Genomic DNA, 16266 nt, shown 5'->3' on the forward strand with positions numbered 1-16266 from the left:
ACAGCACGGGGTTAGATACAGAGTAAAGCTCCCTCTACACTGTCCCCCCATCAAACACTCCCAGGACAGGTACAGCACAGGGTTAGATACAGAGTAAAGCTCCCTCTACACTGTCCCCCCATCAAACACTCCCAGGACAGGTACAGCACGGGGTTAGATACAGAGTAAAGCTCCCTCTACACTGTCCCCCATCAAACACTCCCAGGACAGGTACAGCACGGGGTTAGATACAGAGTAAAGCTCCCTCTACACTGTCCCCATCAAACACTCCCAGGAATGTGTAGCACTCCCTCAGCACTGACTCTCTGACAATGCGGCACTCCCTCAGCACTGACCCTCTGACAGTGCGGCACTCCCTCAGCACTGACCCTCTGACAATGCGGCACTCCCTCAGCACTGACCCTCTGACAGTGCGGCACTCCCTCAGCACTGACCCTCTGACAGTGCGGCACTCCCTCAGCACTGACCCTCTGACAGTGCGGCTCCCTCAGCACTGACCCTCTGACAGTGTGGCACTCCCTCAGTACTGACCCTCTGACAGTGCGACACTCCCTCAGCACTGACCCTCTGACAGTGCGGCACTCCCTCAGCACTGACCCTCTGACAGTGCAGCACTCGCTCATTCCGCTTCATAACTGAAACCCAGTTGATCTTACAGGATAGAAATTGGATTTGGTTATGAAATAATTCCAGTGCGTTGGTCAGTACTCACCCAGTGTCCAGCTCAAGCCAGTGGCCAGTGAATGTTAATCCAGGACTGAGTTAGAAAGGGCAGATCATCTCATCGCCTCCATCTTTTTCCCCGTCCCCTCCAACTGCTGTCCCTCAATTTCCCACTCCCTTTCATCTTCCCCTACTCTCTCCTCCCTCCCATGCTGACGCTCCTTCCCTTTTCATTCCATCCACACTCCTCTTCATTCTTCTCTCCCCCCTCCACCATCACTCCTGTCTCACCCCATCTCCCCATGTCACTGCTCCCTCCTTTTCCCCTCTCCTTTCCCTCAACACCTCCCCTCACCTTCATCCTTTCCGCATTCCTATATTCACATTCCCAGCTTTCTCCGACAAACAACTCTGTCCCTTCCCCACCCCATCACTCCATCCTGCTCTCCTCATCCATTCCTCTCCATTCCCTCCATTCTGCCTCTCCTCTTCCCCTTCCTCATTCCCTCCATTCCTTCTCATTCTCTCCATCCCTCCTCATTCCCTCCTCCTCATTCCCTCAATTGCTTTTCTGAGATGGTGCTGGAGCGAGGTGACTTCTTGCAAGCTCTGCCCAGCATACTGTCTAATTCTACCTTTCACTCTTATTCTGTGCTTCAAAAACTTCATTCTAATTCTTTTAAACTCTCTAACAATGTTCTAATTCATTAAGTTGATCTTTCTCTATACCCTAGTTATGACAGTAACACTACATTCTGTACTCCTTTCCTTCGCTATGAACAGTATGTTTTGTTTGTGTAGCACACAAGGAACAATACTTTTCACTGTATGTTAACGGCTGTGACAATAATAAATCAAATCAAAATTCCTATTCATTCCCTCCATTCCTCCTCATTCCCTCAATTTCTACACATTCCCTCCATCCCTACTCTCCTCGTTTCCTCCATTCTCCCTCATTTCCTCCCTCCTGTCCTCATTCCCTCTATCCCTGCTCTCTTCATTCCCTCCATCCTTCCTGCTCTCATTCCCTCCATTCCTCCTCATTCCCTCCATCTCTCCTCTCCTCATACCTTCTATTCCTCCTCATGCCTCCCGTCTCTCCTCACCTCATTCCCTCCATTCCTCCTCATGCCCTCCATCTCTCCTCATTCCCTCCATTCCTCCTCATTCTCTCCATCCCTCCTCATTCTCTCCATCCCTCCTCTCCTCATTCCCTCCATTCCTCCTCATTCCCTCCATCTCTCCTCTCCTCATTCCCTCCATTCCTCCTCATGCTCTCCATTCCTCCTCATGCCCTCCATTCCTCCTCATTCCCTCCATCTCTCCTCTCCTCATTCCCTCCATTCCTCCTCATGCCCTCCATTCCTCCTCATTCTCTCCATCCCTCCTCTCCTCACTCCCTCCATTTCTCTTCATGCCCTCCACGCCACCTGTCCTCAATGCCTCCTCTCCTCATTCTCTCCATCCCTCCTAATCTCATTCCCTCACTCCTTCCTCCCGCCCTCACCCCTCATTAACATATATTTGCATGCTCTACTGTCACCTTCCAGGGGGCGGGGCTATGCCGCTGCTAACAAATGAGAAGGAGGTGCAAGGAGCGGGGTGAGCTGTGATTGGCTGAGATCAGGGGGCGGGACAGCATGGTAACGGTGGCCCCTCCCCCTGGTTACGGTGGCTCGGAGGCGGGCGGCGCTGGCGGGCGGTGCGGCCGGGCGGGGTTACCATGGAGGTAGGTCCGAGACCGAGCGGGGAATCCGCCCAGCACCACCGTAAAATGGGGCGGGAGAGAGAGAGGCGCCCAGTTAGGCCCGGGGCGGAGAGAGACCCAGAGCGGGAAGGCCGCTCAGCCCCCGGAGCTCCACATGGAGAACAGGCCCAAAACTCAGCATGGAATCACTCTCTGTGTAGAATAATAATATACACTTCATATCTAATCATGGACAATCACTGTATTAATATCTAATTAATATCTAATCATTTACAATCACTAATTAATATCTAATTAATATTTAATCTTGGACAATCACTAATTAATATCTAATCATTTACCATCGCTATCTAATTAATATCGAATTAACGTCTAATCATGTACAGTCACTGTAATTAATATCTAATTATATACAATCACGATCTAATTAATATTGGAATAATATTTAATCATGGACAATCTGTAATTAATATCTAATTTACAATTACTAATTAATACCCAAATACCTAATAATGCGCAATCACTAATTAATATCGAATTAATATATAATCACGTACCATCACTAATTAATATCTAAATAATATTTAATCTTGGACAATCACTAATTAATATCTAATCATTTTCAATCGCTATCTAATTAATATCTAATTAACATCTAATCATGTAAATCACTAATTAATATCTAATTATATACAATCACTATAATTAATATTTAATTAATATTTAATCACAGACAATCACTAATTAATATCTAATTTGCAATCACTATCTAATTAATATCTAAATATCTAATAATGTGCAATTAATGTCTAATTATCTAATGATATACAATTATTGTCTAATTAATATATAATAGTGCACAATTATTGTCTAACTAATATCTAATTAGTACGTAGTAAGATACAATAATGTGTAATTAATATCCAATGAAGTGGGCGGCACAGTAGCACAGTGGTTAGCACTGCTGCTTCACAGCTCCAGGGATCTAGGTTCGATTCCTGCTTGTGTCAGTGTCTGTGTGGAGTTTGCACATTCTCCCCATGTCTACATGGATTTCCTCCTGGTGCTCCAGTTTCCTCCCACAGTCCAAAGATTTGCGGGGTTAGGTTGATTGGCCATTCTAAAATTGCCCCTTAGTGTCCTGAGATGCATAGGTTAGAGGGATAAGCGGGTAAATATGTAGGAACATGGGGATAGAGCCTGGGTGGGATTGTGGTCAGTGCAGACTTGATGGGCTGAATGGCCTCTTTCTGTACTGTAGGGATTCTATAATTTTATGAATGTGCAATTACTGCCGAAATAACATTTCACAAAATTACAATTTTATTAACGTTATAATTATTGCCTAAATAATAATTAATATCTCATTAATCTGTACTCGTAAATAATTAATATCTCATTAATATATATTAATGTTTAATTAAACCCAATTAATTACTATTTTATTAATCTCTCATTCATACCAATTAACATTTAAATAATGGCTAATGAATATTTTGTTATTGCGCAATTAATATTTAATTAATCCCTGATGAATATTTTATTCGTGTCCACTTGATCTGAATTAACATTTAAATAATCATGCTTTAGTATATAAATGTAGAATTAATATCTAATTAATCAATAATAAATAGTTGATGAATATACAAGTAATCCCAATTAACATTTAATAATTGATTAATTAAAATATATTCTTCATGTAAAATAAATACCATATAATATCTAATTAATTAATTTTATTAATGTTTAATTTACATCAATTAACATCTAATTAAGACCTCATTAGTATTTTATTAATGTCCAATTAATCACAATTTATATTTAATTCTTAATTAATACATTGATGTCTTTTTTAAATTAAGATCTAATTAATCCCTCATTCATATTTAGTAATGTCCAGTTATTCCCAATTAAGATTTAATTTATCCTTAATTAATATTTATTAATGTCCAATTAATCCCAAATTAATCTCTAATTAAGATTTTATTCACATCCCATTAATCTTCAATTCACATCTAATTAACTCCTAATTAACATTCATTAATACACAATTAATACCAAATGAACAACTAATTAATATCAATTGCTGTCTGATTAATTTAGCACTGTCTAATGAATATCTAATTAATATAAAATAATGAATCATTAAGATCATTATTTAAGTAATATTCTATAAGTAATGCCTATTAATATGTAATGTTCAGTTACATTAATTTTTTAAATATTCAGTTAACATGTGATTAATTTCAAATTAATTTTCAAGTAACATTATATTAATATCTAATTATTCTTTAATTAATGTACAATTAACCCCTAATTAATAGTTCAGTCTCAAGTCTAATCTATATCTATTTAATTTATAATTAATCTTCAATTAGCATCCAGTGAAACCCTGATTGATATTTTGTGAAACTGCATTGTTGTGGGGCTGATTGGCACGATCTTTTCACTTTGCTCCTCTGTCCCTCTCTCAGGAAATGATGATGTTCTTCTATGAAATTTTCCTGTCACTCAAAAACATGATCTTCTCCTACTTCAACAAGGCGGAGGTGGAGACTACCCCGTGCGTACGAAAGAGTAGCCTCAAGAAAACCTCAACATCCACCTACAAACGCTACATCAATGTGGCGGTGACTGGCCCACTGAACTCTGGGAAGACCACCCTGCTCAATGCCATGCGGGGTATCGAGGGGCTGGAGGAGGCCAGCGAGGAGATGCTGGGGACCAAATGCAAGGGCCTACCACACTCCTACTTGTACCCGGCCAATCCCCAGGTCCTCCTGTGGGACCTGCCGGGCATCGAGGCCAGCGAGATGAAGCAGCACGCCTACGTGGAGAAGGTGGACCTGCGCTCCTACGACTTTTTCATCCTGACCACCAGCTCGCGGCTGGAGGAGGAGGTCATCTACCTGGCCAAGGAGATCCTCCAGATGGGCAAGACCTTCTTCTTCGTGCGCACCAAGATCGATGCCTACATCCGCAGCACCAAGCAGCCAAACTTCACCCAGGCCGACCTGCTGCGGGAAATCCGCAAGTACTTCTCCAAGAAGCTGCAGGCCATCGGTGTCAACTTCCCCCGCATCTTCCTCCTCTCGGCCCTGCAACCGGAGAAATTCGACTTTCCGGACTTCATTGACAAATTCAACAGCCAGTTCTGACGGGGAGGCGCGAGGAGGCGGCCGCCACAGAATGAAACCCTCGCAGATGTGTGGCCTCTTGAGGGCAGCCATCAGCTGAGGGTGAGTGCCCTCGTGTTGAGATGGGAGCATTTCGATTTGATTTGATTTATTATTGTCACATGTATTAACATACAGCGAAAAGTATTGTTTCTTGCGCGCTATACAGACAAAATATACCATTCATAGAGAAGGAAAGGAGAGTGCAGAATGCAGTGTTGCAGTCAGAGCGAGGGTGTAGAGAAAAATCAACTTAGTGCGAGGTAGGTCCATTCAAAAGTCTGACGGCAGCAGGGAAGAAGCTGTTCTTGAGTCGGTTGGTACATGACCTCAGACTTTTGTATCTTTTTCCCAAAGGTGGAAGAGAGAATGTCCAGGATGTGTAGGGTCCTTAATTATGCTGGCTGCTTTGCCGAGACAGCAGGACATGTAGACAGAGTCAGTGGATGGGAGGCTGGTTTGTCTGATGGATTGGGCTGCATTCACAAGCTTTTGTATTTTTTCTTGCGGTCTTGGGCAGAGCAGGAGCCCAGACCAAGCTGTGATACAACCAGAAAGAATGCTTTCTATGGGGCATCAGTAAACGTTGGTGAGAGTCGTAGCGGACATGCCAAATTTCCTTAGTCTTCTGAGAAAGTAGAGGCGTTGGTGGGCTTTCTTAATTATGGTGTCAGCGTGGGGGGGACCAGGACAGGTTGTTGGTGATCTGCACACCTAAAAACGTGACGCTCTTGACCCTTTCTACTTCGTCTCCATTGATGTAGACAGGGGCATGTTCTCCTTTACACTTCCTGAAGTCGATGACAATCTCCTTCATCTTGTTGACACTGAGGGAGAGATTATTGTCGCCGCACCAGTTCACCAGATTCTCTGTCTCATTCCTGTACTCTGTCCCGTCATTGTTTGAGATCTGACCCACAACGGTGGGGTCATCAGCAAGCTTGAAAATTGAATTGGAGGGGAATTTGGCCGCACAGTCTCAGGTGTATAAGGAGTATAGCAGGGGGCTGAGAACACAGCCTTGTGGGGTACCGGTGTTGAGGATGATCGTGGAGGAGATGTTGTTGCCTATCCTTACTGATTGTGGTCTGTGAGTTAGGAAGTTCAGGATCCAGTCGCAGAGGGAGGAGCCGAGGCCCAGGCCACGGAGTTTGGAGATGGGTTTCGTGGGAATAATGGTGTTGAAGGCTGAACTGGGCGGGATTTTACCAGCACGTCCGTCTGTGGTTCGGACCACCCCTCCCAAGGCTGATGGAGAGGCCGTTCTCCGAGACTTGCTCATCCTCGGAACCTGGGCGACCGTGCTGCTAAAATTCCGGTCATTGTGTCTGCCGCAGCACTGGCATTTTACCAGGATCCAGAGCACTGATTGTACGCCCCCACCTCGTCTCCCGACTCGAGAGTCAGTCAGGCAGACACAGCGTGTGGATCGGTTGGTAACATTGGTGCCCAGTGCAGGCTGGGGTTCACAAATCCCACCCCCCAGACCCGGCCCCCAAGGGCAGGAGTCTCAGATTCCACGTCCCTCTGAGGGCAAACTCCTGCTGTCCCGCCCTACTCGGGAATTCTAGTGGGCGGGACACAGACAATGCAAAAGTCCGTTAACCACAGGCAGGGCGACAGCAAAATCACCCAATTTTACCATTTTGATTCTAAGTGCAGGGCAGACGTGAAACTGGGAGTGTTTCAGGTCGGAAACTTTTAGACCCGTTCTCAGGCGCCTCACTACGCACTCTGTCTGAAAAAGTATCAGCGATTCCGAATCGTGCTCCTGAAGCCTGTGGGCAGGGCTTAACATGCCCGATATCCTGCAGCACCGATCAACGGCTCAAACTGTGCGTGTGCAGAAAAAAAAGATAGAATGAGGCTCCCGAGCCACATCCCTCCCAGGCCGTGTAATGCCTCCCCCTGGCTCCCACAGACATTGCCCAGCCCCTACAACATTACCGACTCCCTTACCCCACCCTCACCCCACTCCCCCCACACTCCCGCCCTTCCCCACACCCCCACCAATCTCAATCAAAGTGGCAGCGGACTCCCCTATCTCCCCCACCACTCTGAGGGAGTGCCGCACTGTCAGAGGGTCAGTACTGAGGGAGTGCCGCACTGTCAGAGGGTCAGTGCTGAGGGAGTGCCGCACTGTCAGAGGGTCAGTGCTGAGGGAGTGCTGCACTGTCAGAGGGTCAGTGTTGAGGCCGCACTGTCAGAGGGTCAGTGCTGAGGGAGTGCTGCTCTGTCAGAGGGTCAGTGTTGAGGCCGCACTGTCAGAGGGTCAGTACTGGACCTGGTGCTCCTCGATGCATTGTTGGTGTGGGTGTAAAAGATCCCATGATCACTTGAAAGAGGAGCAGGGTGAGGGTGTATGGTGGGATTGCGGGGAGTGGGGTGCTGGTTGTTGGGGTGTGGGGATTCTCCTCAGTGTTCTGAGGCCAATGTTTGCCCCTCAACCAGCATCACTGCAAGAACGCGGATGATCTGGGTCATTATCACAGTGCTGTGTGTGGGATCTTGCTGTGCACGAACTGGTTGCCCCGCTCCTTACATTACAAGAGGGAGCGCACTTCAAAAACAAATGTCATCGCCTGTGAAGTGTTTGAGACGTGCAGACACAAGGGAGCACAGTGGGTTAGCACTGCTGCCTCACAGCGCCAGGGACCCGGGTTCGATTCCCAGCTGGGTAACACAGTGGGTTAGCACTGCTGCCTCACAGCGCCAGGGACCCGGGTTCGATTCCCAGCTGGGTAACACAGTGGGTTAGCACTGCTGCCTCACAGCGCCAGGGACCCGGGTTCGATTCCCAGCTGGGTAACACAGTGGGTTAGCACTGCTGTCTCACAGCGCCAGGGACCCGGGTTCGATTCCCAGCTGGGTAACACAGTGGGTTAGCACTGCTGTCTCACAGTGCCAGGGACCCAGGTTCGATTCCCAGCTGGGTAACACAGTGGGTTAGCACTGCTGTCTCACAGTGCCAGGGACCCGGGTTCGATTCGCAGCTGGGTAACACAGTGGGTTAGCACTGCTGTCTCACAGCGCCAGGGACCCGGGTTCGATTCCCAGCTGGGTAACACAGTGGGTTAGCACTGCTGTCTCACAGTGCCAGGGACCCGGGTTCGATTCCCAGCTGGGTAACACAGTGGGTTAGCACTGCTGTCTCACAGTGCCAGGGACCCGGGTTCGATTCCCAGCTGGGTAACACAGTGGGTTAGCACTGCTGTCTCACAGTGCCAGGGACCCGGGTTCGATTCCCAGCTGGGTAACACAGTGGGTTAGCACTGCTGTCTCACAGTGCCAGGGACCCGGGTTCGATTCCCAGCTGGGTAACACAGTGGTTAGCACTGCTGCCTCACGGTACCAGGGACCCAGGTTCGATTCCCAGCTTCAGGTCACTGTTTGTATGGAGTCTACATGTTCTCCCTGTGTCTGCGTGGGTTTCCTCTGGGTGCCCCGGCTTCCTCCCACAGCCCAAAGATGTGCAGCTGGGGTGGATTGGCCGTGCTGAGTTCCTCCTCGTGTCAGGGGGATGAGCAGGGTAAATATATGGGGTTACAGGGATGGGTGGGATTTTTGTCAGTACAGAATCGATGGGCTGAATGGCCTCCTTCTGCTCTGTAGGGATTCTGTGAGGAAATGCCCTGGTTGTAAATCTGTTTCTTTGTGTTCCAGTTCCTGGCCTGCTTCCTCTAACGCACTCATTGACCTGATTCCGACACAGCAGTTCCTCAGCAGAAGTAGGCGACCCCCCCCACTCCCCAGACACTGGAAGAGATTTGGAACTGGTCAGATGCTCCCCCTGCCTCCCCTCCTATTGCTCTATTTAAATTGGCTTCTGACCCCTTCCAGATTTTTCACCGTCTGGACTCTGGACAAAGCTGTCTCCTGTTAAAATAAATAGCCTTGCCTCTTCACCACCTGCCTGTGTGGTTCCTGCTTCCCTGCAGCCCAGGTATGTTATGGCCTCCTCTGAACTTGGCTATATTACAAATCAGCATCTATTACCATGTGCAGGGTCATTACAAACCCTGGTACCTTCCAATTCCAGGGTACATTACTAACCTGGGTATATTGCAACAAATGATGTGACAAATCTGCTATATTACAAGTCTCGTGTCTCATTTGAAACCAGGGCATATTACAACTCCTGGCGTCATTACAAAAGGAGTTGTATTGCATCTCCCAATTATATTACAAATCTGGTATATTATACATCTGGGCTTATTACAGACAAGAGTGTGTTCCAATTTGCAGGATTATTACACACCAGCGTTAATTACAATTTTGGGGTACACTACAAACCTGGGTATGTTGTAATTCACATTTAAATCACAAATCTGGCTACATTACAAATCTTGAGCTTATTCCAAACTTGAGCATATTGCAGTTCACAGTATCATTACATATCAGGATAAATTACAATTCCGGATATATTACAATCCTGGGTAAATTGCAACTCCCAGTTATATTACACATCTGGGTGTAACACGAATCTCAGCCTTATTGCAAATCAGGGAAGTTTCCGGGATTATTCTAAACCCGAGTCAATTACAATTTCTGTGTATATTATGACTCCAGAGTTCATTACAATTCCAAGATACATTACAAATCCAGATTTATTACAATTCCAGTGTATGTTACAAACCCCAAGGACATTACTTTTCCTAAATACATTAAAAATCCAGTTTTACTACAATTCTTTTGTATGCTATGAGCCCTGAGTATATTACTATTCTTAGGAACATTACAAACCTAGATTTATTATAATTCTGGATACATTATGGACTACAAATATATTCCTAGGTCCATTACAAACCTGAGTACATTACAGTTCCGAGATACATCACAACCTGGGTTTATTGGATACAATTCATTGGATTATTACAATCTCTGAGTATATTACAGTTTCTAGATATATTGCAAACCCAGGTTTATTACAATTCCTGAATAGATTACAAGCCTTGAGCATATTACAGTTTCTAGATACATTACAGACCCACTCTCTTACTGTTCTGAGTATGTTATAAGCCCTGAGCATATTACAATTTGTAGGTAGATTACAAACTCAGATTAATTACAATTCCTGGATATATTATCCCCAAGTAGAGTCGAGTTCCTCGGTATATCACAAACTTGCATGTATTACATTTCCAGGGTATATTGCCCTGATTATATTACAATTCTTTGGAACATTACAAACACAGAAATGTTACAAATCCCAGTTATGTTAGAAACCCAGATATACACAAAAGTACAGGACGTATCACATTTCCTACTCAGCGTACCATTCCAGAGTGCATTACAAGCCTGTGTCCATTACAATTTTCCAGTACATTATGAAAGCCGAGTGCATTCCGAGCCCTGGGTGTTTGACATTGATTTTTCCCTGAGCTGGGCTGGGGTGTGTTGGTTTGGGATTGGCGAGGGAGTGGGGGGTGTGTAACATCTGAGGTGCAGTCCCCCCAAAGCAAACCTGGCAGAGGTCTTCTGAAAGGGAAAGAAGATGTTTCCACTTGTGTCGGAGGGATGTGTAGAGACCAGAATTAGGGGACATGGATAGTGCTCAGAGAGCAGCCATTGTTACTCAGTCCAATGCTGCCCTCATGTGGTAGATTGAAACATGACTCAAATGAAAGGCTCTGGGTTGGAACACCGAGAGCATTGCTTTCACTGGGAACCAGTGGGTGCTTTAATCAATAATAACTTCACAATGAAACCATTGTTTTAGTCGCTCTGCCTCACTCATAAACTTTTCCCCCCCTAAGCTGCACATCTTTGGGCACGAAGGGGCAATTTAGCATGGCCAATCCTCCTAACTGGACATCCTTAGATACTAAGGGACAATTTAGCATGGTCAATCTACCTAATCCACATGTCTTTGGACACCATGGGACAATTTAGCATGGCCAATCCCCCTAATCTGCGCATCTTTGGACTGTGGGAGGAAACCAGAGCACCCGGAGGAAACCCACGTAAACACGGGGAGAAAGTGCAAACCCCACACAAATAGTGACCCAAGCCGGGAATCGAACCCGGGTCCGTGTTGCTGTGAGGCAGCAGTGCTGACCACTGTGCCACCCACTTGAGGGACACGAGTGAACCAGATGGGTTTTTAGTGACAGTCGATGATAGTTTCAATGGTTACCATTTTCTGAATCGAGCTTACAATCCCAATTTTATGAACTGAATGAATTGAAGTCCCACCAGCTGCCCTGGTGGGATTCGAACCCGGGTCCCTCCCAGAGCGTTAGCCTGGGGCCTCTGGATTATAACTCGCATTTAAAGGGGTGACTTTTTTTTTGTGAGGCTAAGGGGTCCCAGGGTGCTTTGCAGAGGCCGTGCGGAACGGAAGAACGGTGAGTCGCCGAGAGAGAGATGAGAGCGATGAGGTGCGATGGCTTTTAGCGGAGGCTTGTTGAGGGAGCGAGGGAGGCGTGGGAAGGCGCGAGGGAGGAAATCCAGAGCATCATGGACTGGGGCGGAGCGAGGAGTTGGGAAGATTCCACAGCAAACTGGAAGCAAAGAGATGGAATGTTTTGTCGGATGGGTTAACATCAAAGCTAGAAGCAGGAGAAGGCCATTCAGCCCTTCGACCTGCTCCGCCATAGACTATGATCATGGCTAATCATCAAATTCAATATTCTGATTCCCTCCTTCCTCCCCAATGTCCTTTGAGACCTTTAGCCCCAAGAGCTGTATCTAATTTTTCCTTGGAAACACACAACGTCTTAGCCTCAGCTACTTTCTGTGGGAGTGAATTCCACACATTCCCCACCCTCTGGGTGAAGAAGTTTCCTCTCCCCTCAGTTCTAAAAGGTTTACCCCTTATCCTCAAACTATGGCCCCTGGTTCTGGACTCGCCCCACCATCGGGAACATTCTTTCTGAATCTACCCTGTCTAACCCTGTTAGAAGTTTATAAGTTTCTATGAGATCCCCTCTCACTCTTCTAAACTCCAGTGAATACAATCTTGACCAACTTAGTCTGTTCTACGACAGACCTGCCATCCCAGGAATCAGCCTGGTAAACCTTCGCTGTGCTCCCTCTATAACAAGGACATCCTTCCTCAGATAAGGAGACCAAAACTGCACCCAATACTCCAGGTGTGGCCTCACCAACACCCTGTACAATTGCAGCAAAACATCCCTATCCCTATCTCTCAAATCCTCTCGCTCTGAAGGCCAATATATCATTTGTCTATTTTACTGCCTGCTGTGCTTGCACACTTACTGTCTCTGCTAAGGGTCTAGGGACTCCGACGTTCTGAACCAGACCAGAGGCAGAGAGAGAAACTCTTCCAGAATGGTTCCCACTGAGAATGCTCCCCAGTCTGAAAGGGTTAAACGCCAAGGTGGGATTGCACAGACCAGTCTGGAAGATTCCGGTGCGAAGAGGGGGGGTGGATCTAATCGAGGATGTTTGAGATGATTGAAGGATTCCATAAGATTGATGGAGAGAAACCATTGCCTCTGGTCAGGGGGCAGAGTCTGGAATAAGGGGAACAGAATCTTAAAATTGGGGCCAGGCTGTTTGGAGGGGGGAAGGGGGAGGGAGGGGTGTCAGGAAACACTGCCTCACACAAAGGGGGAGCGGGAATCCAGAACTCCCTCCTCCCCCCCCCACAGTAAAATATACTGTCGAGGCTGGGAGGGGTTGATTGGAAAATTCCAAATTGAGATTCCTCGATTTGCCTTGGGGCGGAGGTTAAGGGTTACGGAACCGAGGGTGGGGGGGTAGATGGAGTTAACATTGGGGTTAGTCGGATTGAATGGGGGAGCAGGCTTGAAGGGGCTGAATGGCCTCCTGCCCCGGTGTTCCTTCAGCTCCGCAGAGTCCCGGCCAACCAAGGGGTAGGATCACAGGATAGGGAAGGACTGAGCCGAGAGGCAAGCGCGATGCAAAGCTCCCCCCGTTTAAATAATGACCCTTTTGCTTTCTGCGTCCTTTGGGAGTTCTATCCCGTTAGTGCTTTGAATAAAGCGCTGTGCAGCTCGGGAACGGGCCCTTCAACCTGCGCTGATCACATTGTTCTACATAGACCTGTATCCGTCTATTCCCCACCTATCCAGATAAATCTTAAATGTCAATCAGACCTGTTTTAATTTCAAGCAATTGTAAGGACCCTGGGAAGTTAGAAGCAGTGTTCTGGTTCAGGTTGGAAAATCCAAAGTGTCCGATGAAGCCCACCTGGATTATAAATTTTGCACCTTGAATTTGGCTAGGATTAACATGATAGATTCCACCTTAGGTATGATTTAAGTGACCCACTCTCTCTTTCCTTCATTTGGAATTCAAGCTGCTTTAATTCTTTCTCATGTTGACTGTTTCATTTGCAATTGAATTCCAGCCATTTCCAATGATTCTGACTGTTTCTTAAATGCTGAGCCATAATTATCTCCCCCTTCCTTACCCTGTCAGGCAACGTCAACCACCAATTCCAAAAGCTTTGCTTGAGACACCTTTTCTAAACCACCCTGTGTGACTTCCCCCACCCCCAAGGATTTCTTAGCCTCTGAGAGAGCCATTATTCCACAAGGCACTCCCTATTTAAACCCGTACGCGACACCTGTAAAGAAAACACTGATATGCTCACTACTCACTTTCTTTGAGTCCAATAATCCCAAATCAATCAAGGAATATCGATTTTAATCCCGCAAAGACAGCCTCCAATTTTCATAATTTAAGTCAGAAACTCCAAAGTGTTTTACCGAGCCTGCCTCGACCATAAGTTTAGCATCTTGAATTAGGATAAGTGTGAGATGTTTCACTTCAGATGTGATTCAAATGACCCACTATGGAGCTTTTATCAAACAAAGTTTATTTAAGAATATAGTCAACATGTATAGTAAGAAAATTAGCAAGAGATTGTTTCAATTACAAACAAAAATAAAAGAATCACAATAATGTATTACCCTCAACAAATATATCTAAGATGTTCCAATCGAAACCAATCCCATAAGCAACACTTCAAACAGGTTTAACACAGCAAAGACTAATGCTCACGTGATACTGGAATGGAGTCCTTTGGTTGAATTCTGCAGTTCTCTTCCCAGAACAGTTTGAAGTCGGAACAGCTTCCGAGGGAGACTCTAGGCAAACCACCAATAGCAGATTCCCCCTCCAGAAAGGCAAGATCTTGCTTTCAGATAACCAGCAGAATTTCCAAATAAAACAGAAAGAAAGAGACACACACTTCTTTTCAGCCTTGCTGTCCCTGCCAAAAACTAACCTGCAGCTCAGAACTGAAAAAAAGAGTTCCTGTCACCTGAGCTGCCGACCAGTTTTCCTCCCAACAAGGCAGGGTCATAAAGCTAATCCCAAAAAGTACATGAGGTCCCCATTTAAGCCACTTAAGGAGCAATAAAAGGGCATATGATCGACAGCCTGGCAGCAATGAAGAGAGAGAGTCAGAGCTGTGAGAGCTCCAGAGATCATGATTTTTAAAAAACCTTTCCCAAAGGTACATTCACATCACACTAGTAACTAGCCACAGTACAGAATTCAACAATATAGAAGCAGATATAGTGTCAAATTTGATTACAACTAATTAGCATATTACCAGTCAAGGTATAGGAGTTATCTCTATCCACTCGCAGTTATGGATTAAGGTTACATCATGCGTAAGATAGATATCAAAACAATCATAATCATTGCACTCCTACTTAATTATAATATCCAATCAGTGTGAAGACTTAATCATGTTAGCTGACCTAACTCATCATTAATGCCAAGTTATCTTTGATGTCTGAGGTTGTGTCTGTGTTTATGGATATCACTCGCTCCTCCCATATCCAGATGTCTGATTTAATGAATTCTTTCAGCCTAAAGGCCTGAATGATTATCAGTGTTGTTTTATAAAGACTTCTGGTTTCTCTCATAGCGGCTTAGTTAAGTTAATTAACTTATTGTGTCATAAGTAGGCTTACAGTAACACTGCAAAGGAGTTACTGTGAAAATCCCCTAGTTGCCACACTTTGGTGCCTGTTCAGGTACACTGAGGGAGAATTTAGCACGGCCAATACACCCTAACCAGCACATCTTTCAGAGTGTGGGAGGAAACCGGAGCACCCAGAGGAAACCCACGCATATACAAGGAGAACATGCAGACTCTGCACAGACACTGACCCAAGCCAGGAATTGAACCCAGGTCCCTAGTGCTGTGAGGTAGCAGTGCTAACCACTGTACCACCGTGCCACACATTTGTGTCTGTGTATATCACTTCTCCTCCCAGTTCCAAATGTCTGACTCTGGGGAGAGGGCGGGAATGTGGAACTGAGCCATGACAGATCAGCCATGATCTTATTGAATGGCGGGGCAGGCTCGAAGGGCTAGTTGGCCTACTCCTGCTCCTATTTCTTATGTTCTTAAGTTCTTATGTTCTACACTTCCCTCTGCCTCGGAAAAACAGCCGGCATCATTAAGGACCCCACGCACCCCTGACATTCTCTCTTCCACCTTCTTCCGTCAGGAAAAAGATACAAAAGTCTGAGGTCCCGTACCGACCGACTTAAGAACAGCTTCTTCCCTGCTGCTGTCAGACTTTTGAATAGACCTACCTCGCACTAAGTTGATCTTTCTCTACACCCTCGCTATGACTGTAGCATTACATTCTGCACCGTCTTCTTCTCTATGAACGGTATGCTTTATCTGCATAGCGCACAAGAAACAATACTTTTCACGGCACATTAATACATATGACAATAGTAAATCAAATCAAATCAAGTGCA

The 16266-nt window shown here is 45.9% G+C and overlaps 1 protein-coding gene across 1 annotated transcript; it reads left to right on the plus strand.

The window, feature by feature from the left end:
- The first annotated feature begins 2325 nt into the window (after positions 1-2325).
- LOC145338031 (interferon-inducible GTPase 5-like) lies at positions 2326-11354 on the plus strand. Its single transcript, XM_080182801.1, has 3 exons — positions 2326-2392; positions 4846-5610; positions 9211-11354. Exons 1-2 carry the CDS (start codon positions 2387-2389, stop codon positions 5527-5529), a joined length of 690 nt encoding a protein of 229 aa, XP_080038927.1. The 5' UTR covers positions 2326-2386; the 3' UTR covers positions 5530-5610; positions 9211-11354.
- Positions 11355-16266: the final 4912 nt, after the last annotated feature.

This window comes from Carcharhinus amblyrhynchos, unplaced genomic scaffold (genome assembly GCF_965287045.1).
Source record: "Carcharhinus amblyrhynchos unplaced genomic scaffold, sCarAmb.v2.hapA scaffold_89, whole genome shotgun sequence".
In the NCBI taxonomy this organism is placed as follows: Eukaryota; Metazoa; Chordata; class Chondrichthyes; order Carcharhiniformes; family Carcharhinidae; genus Carcharhinus; species Carcharhinus amblyrhynchos.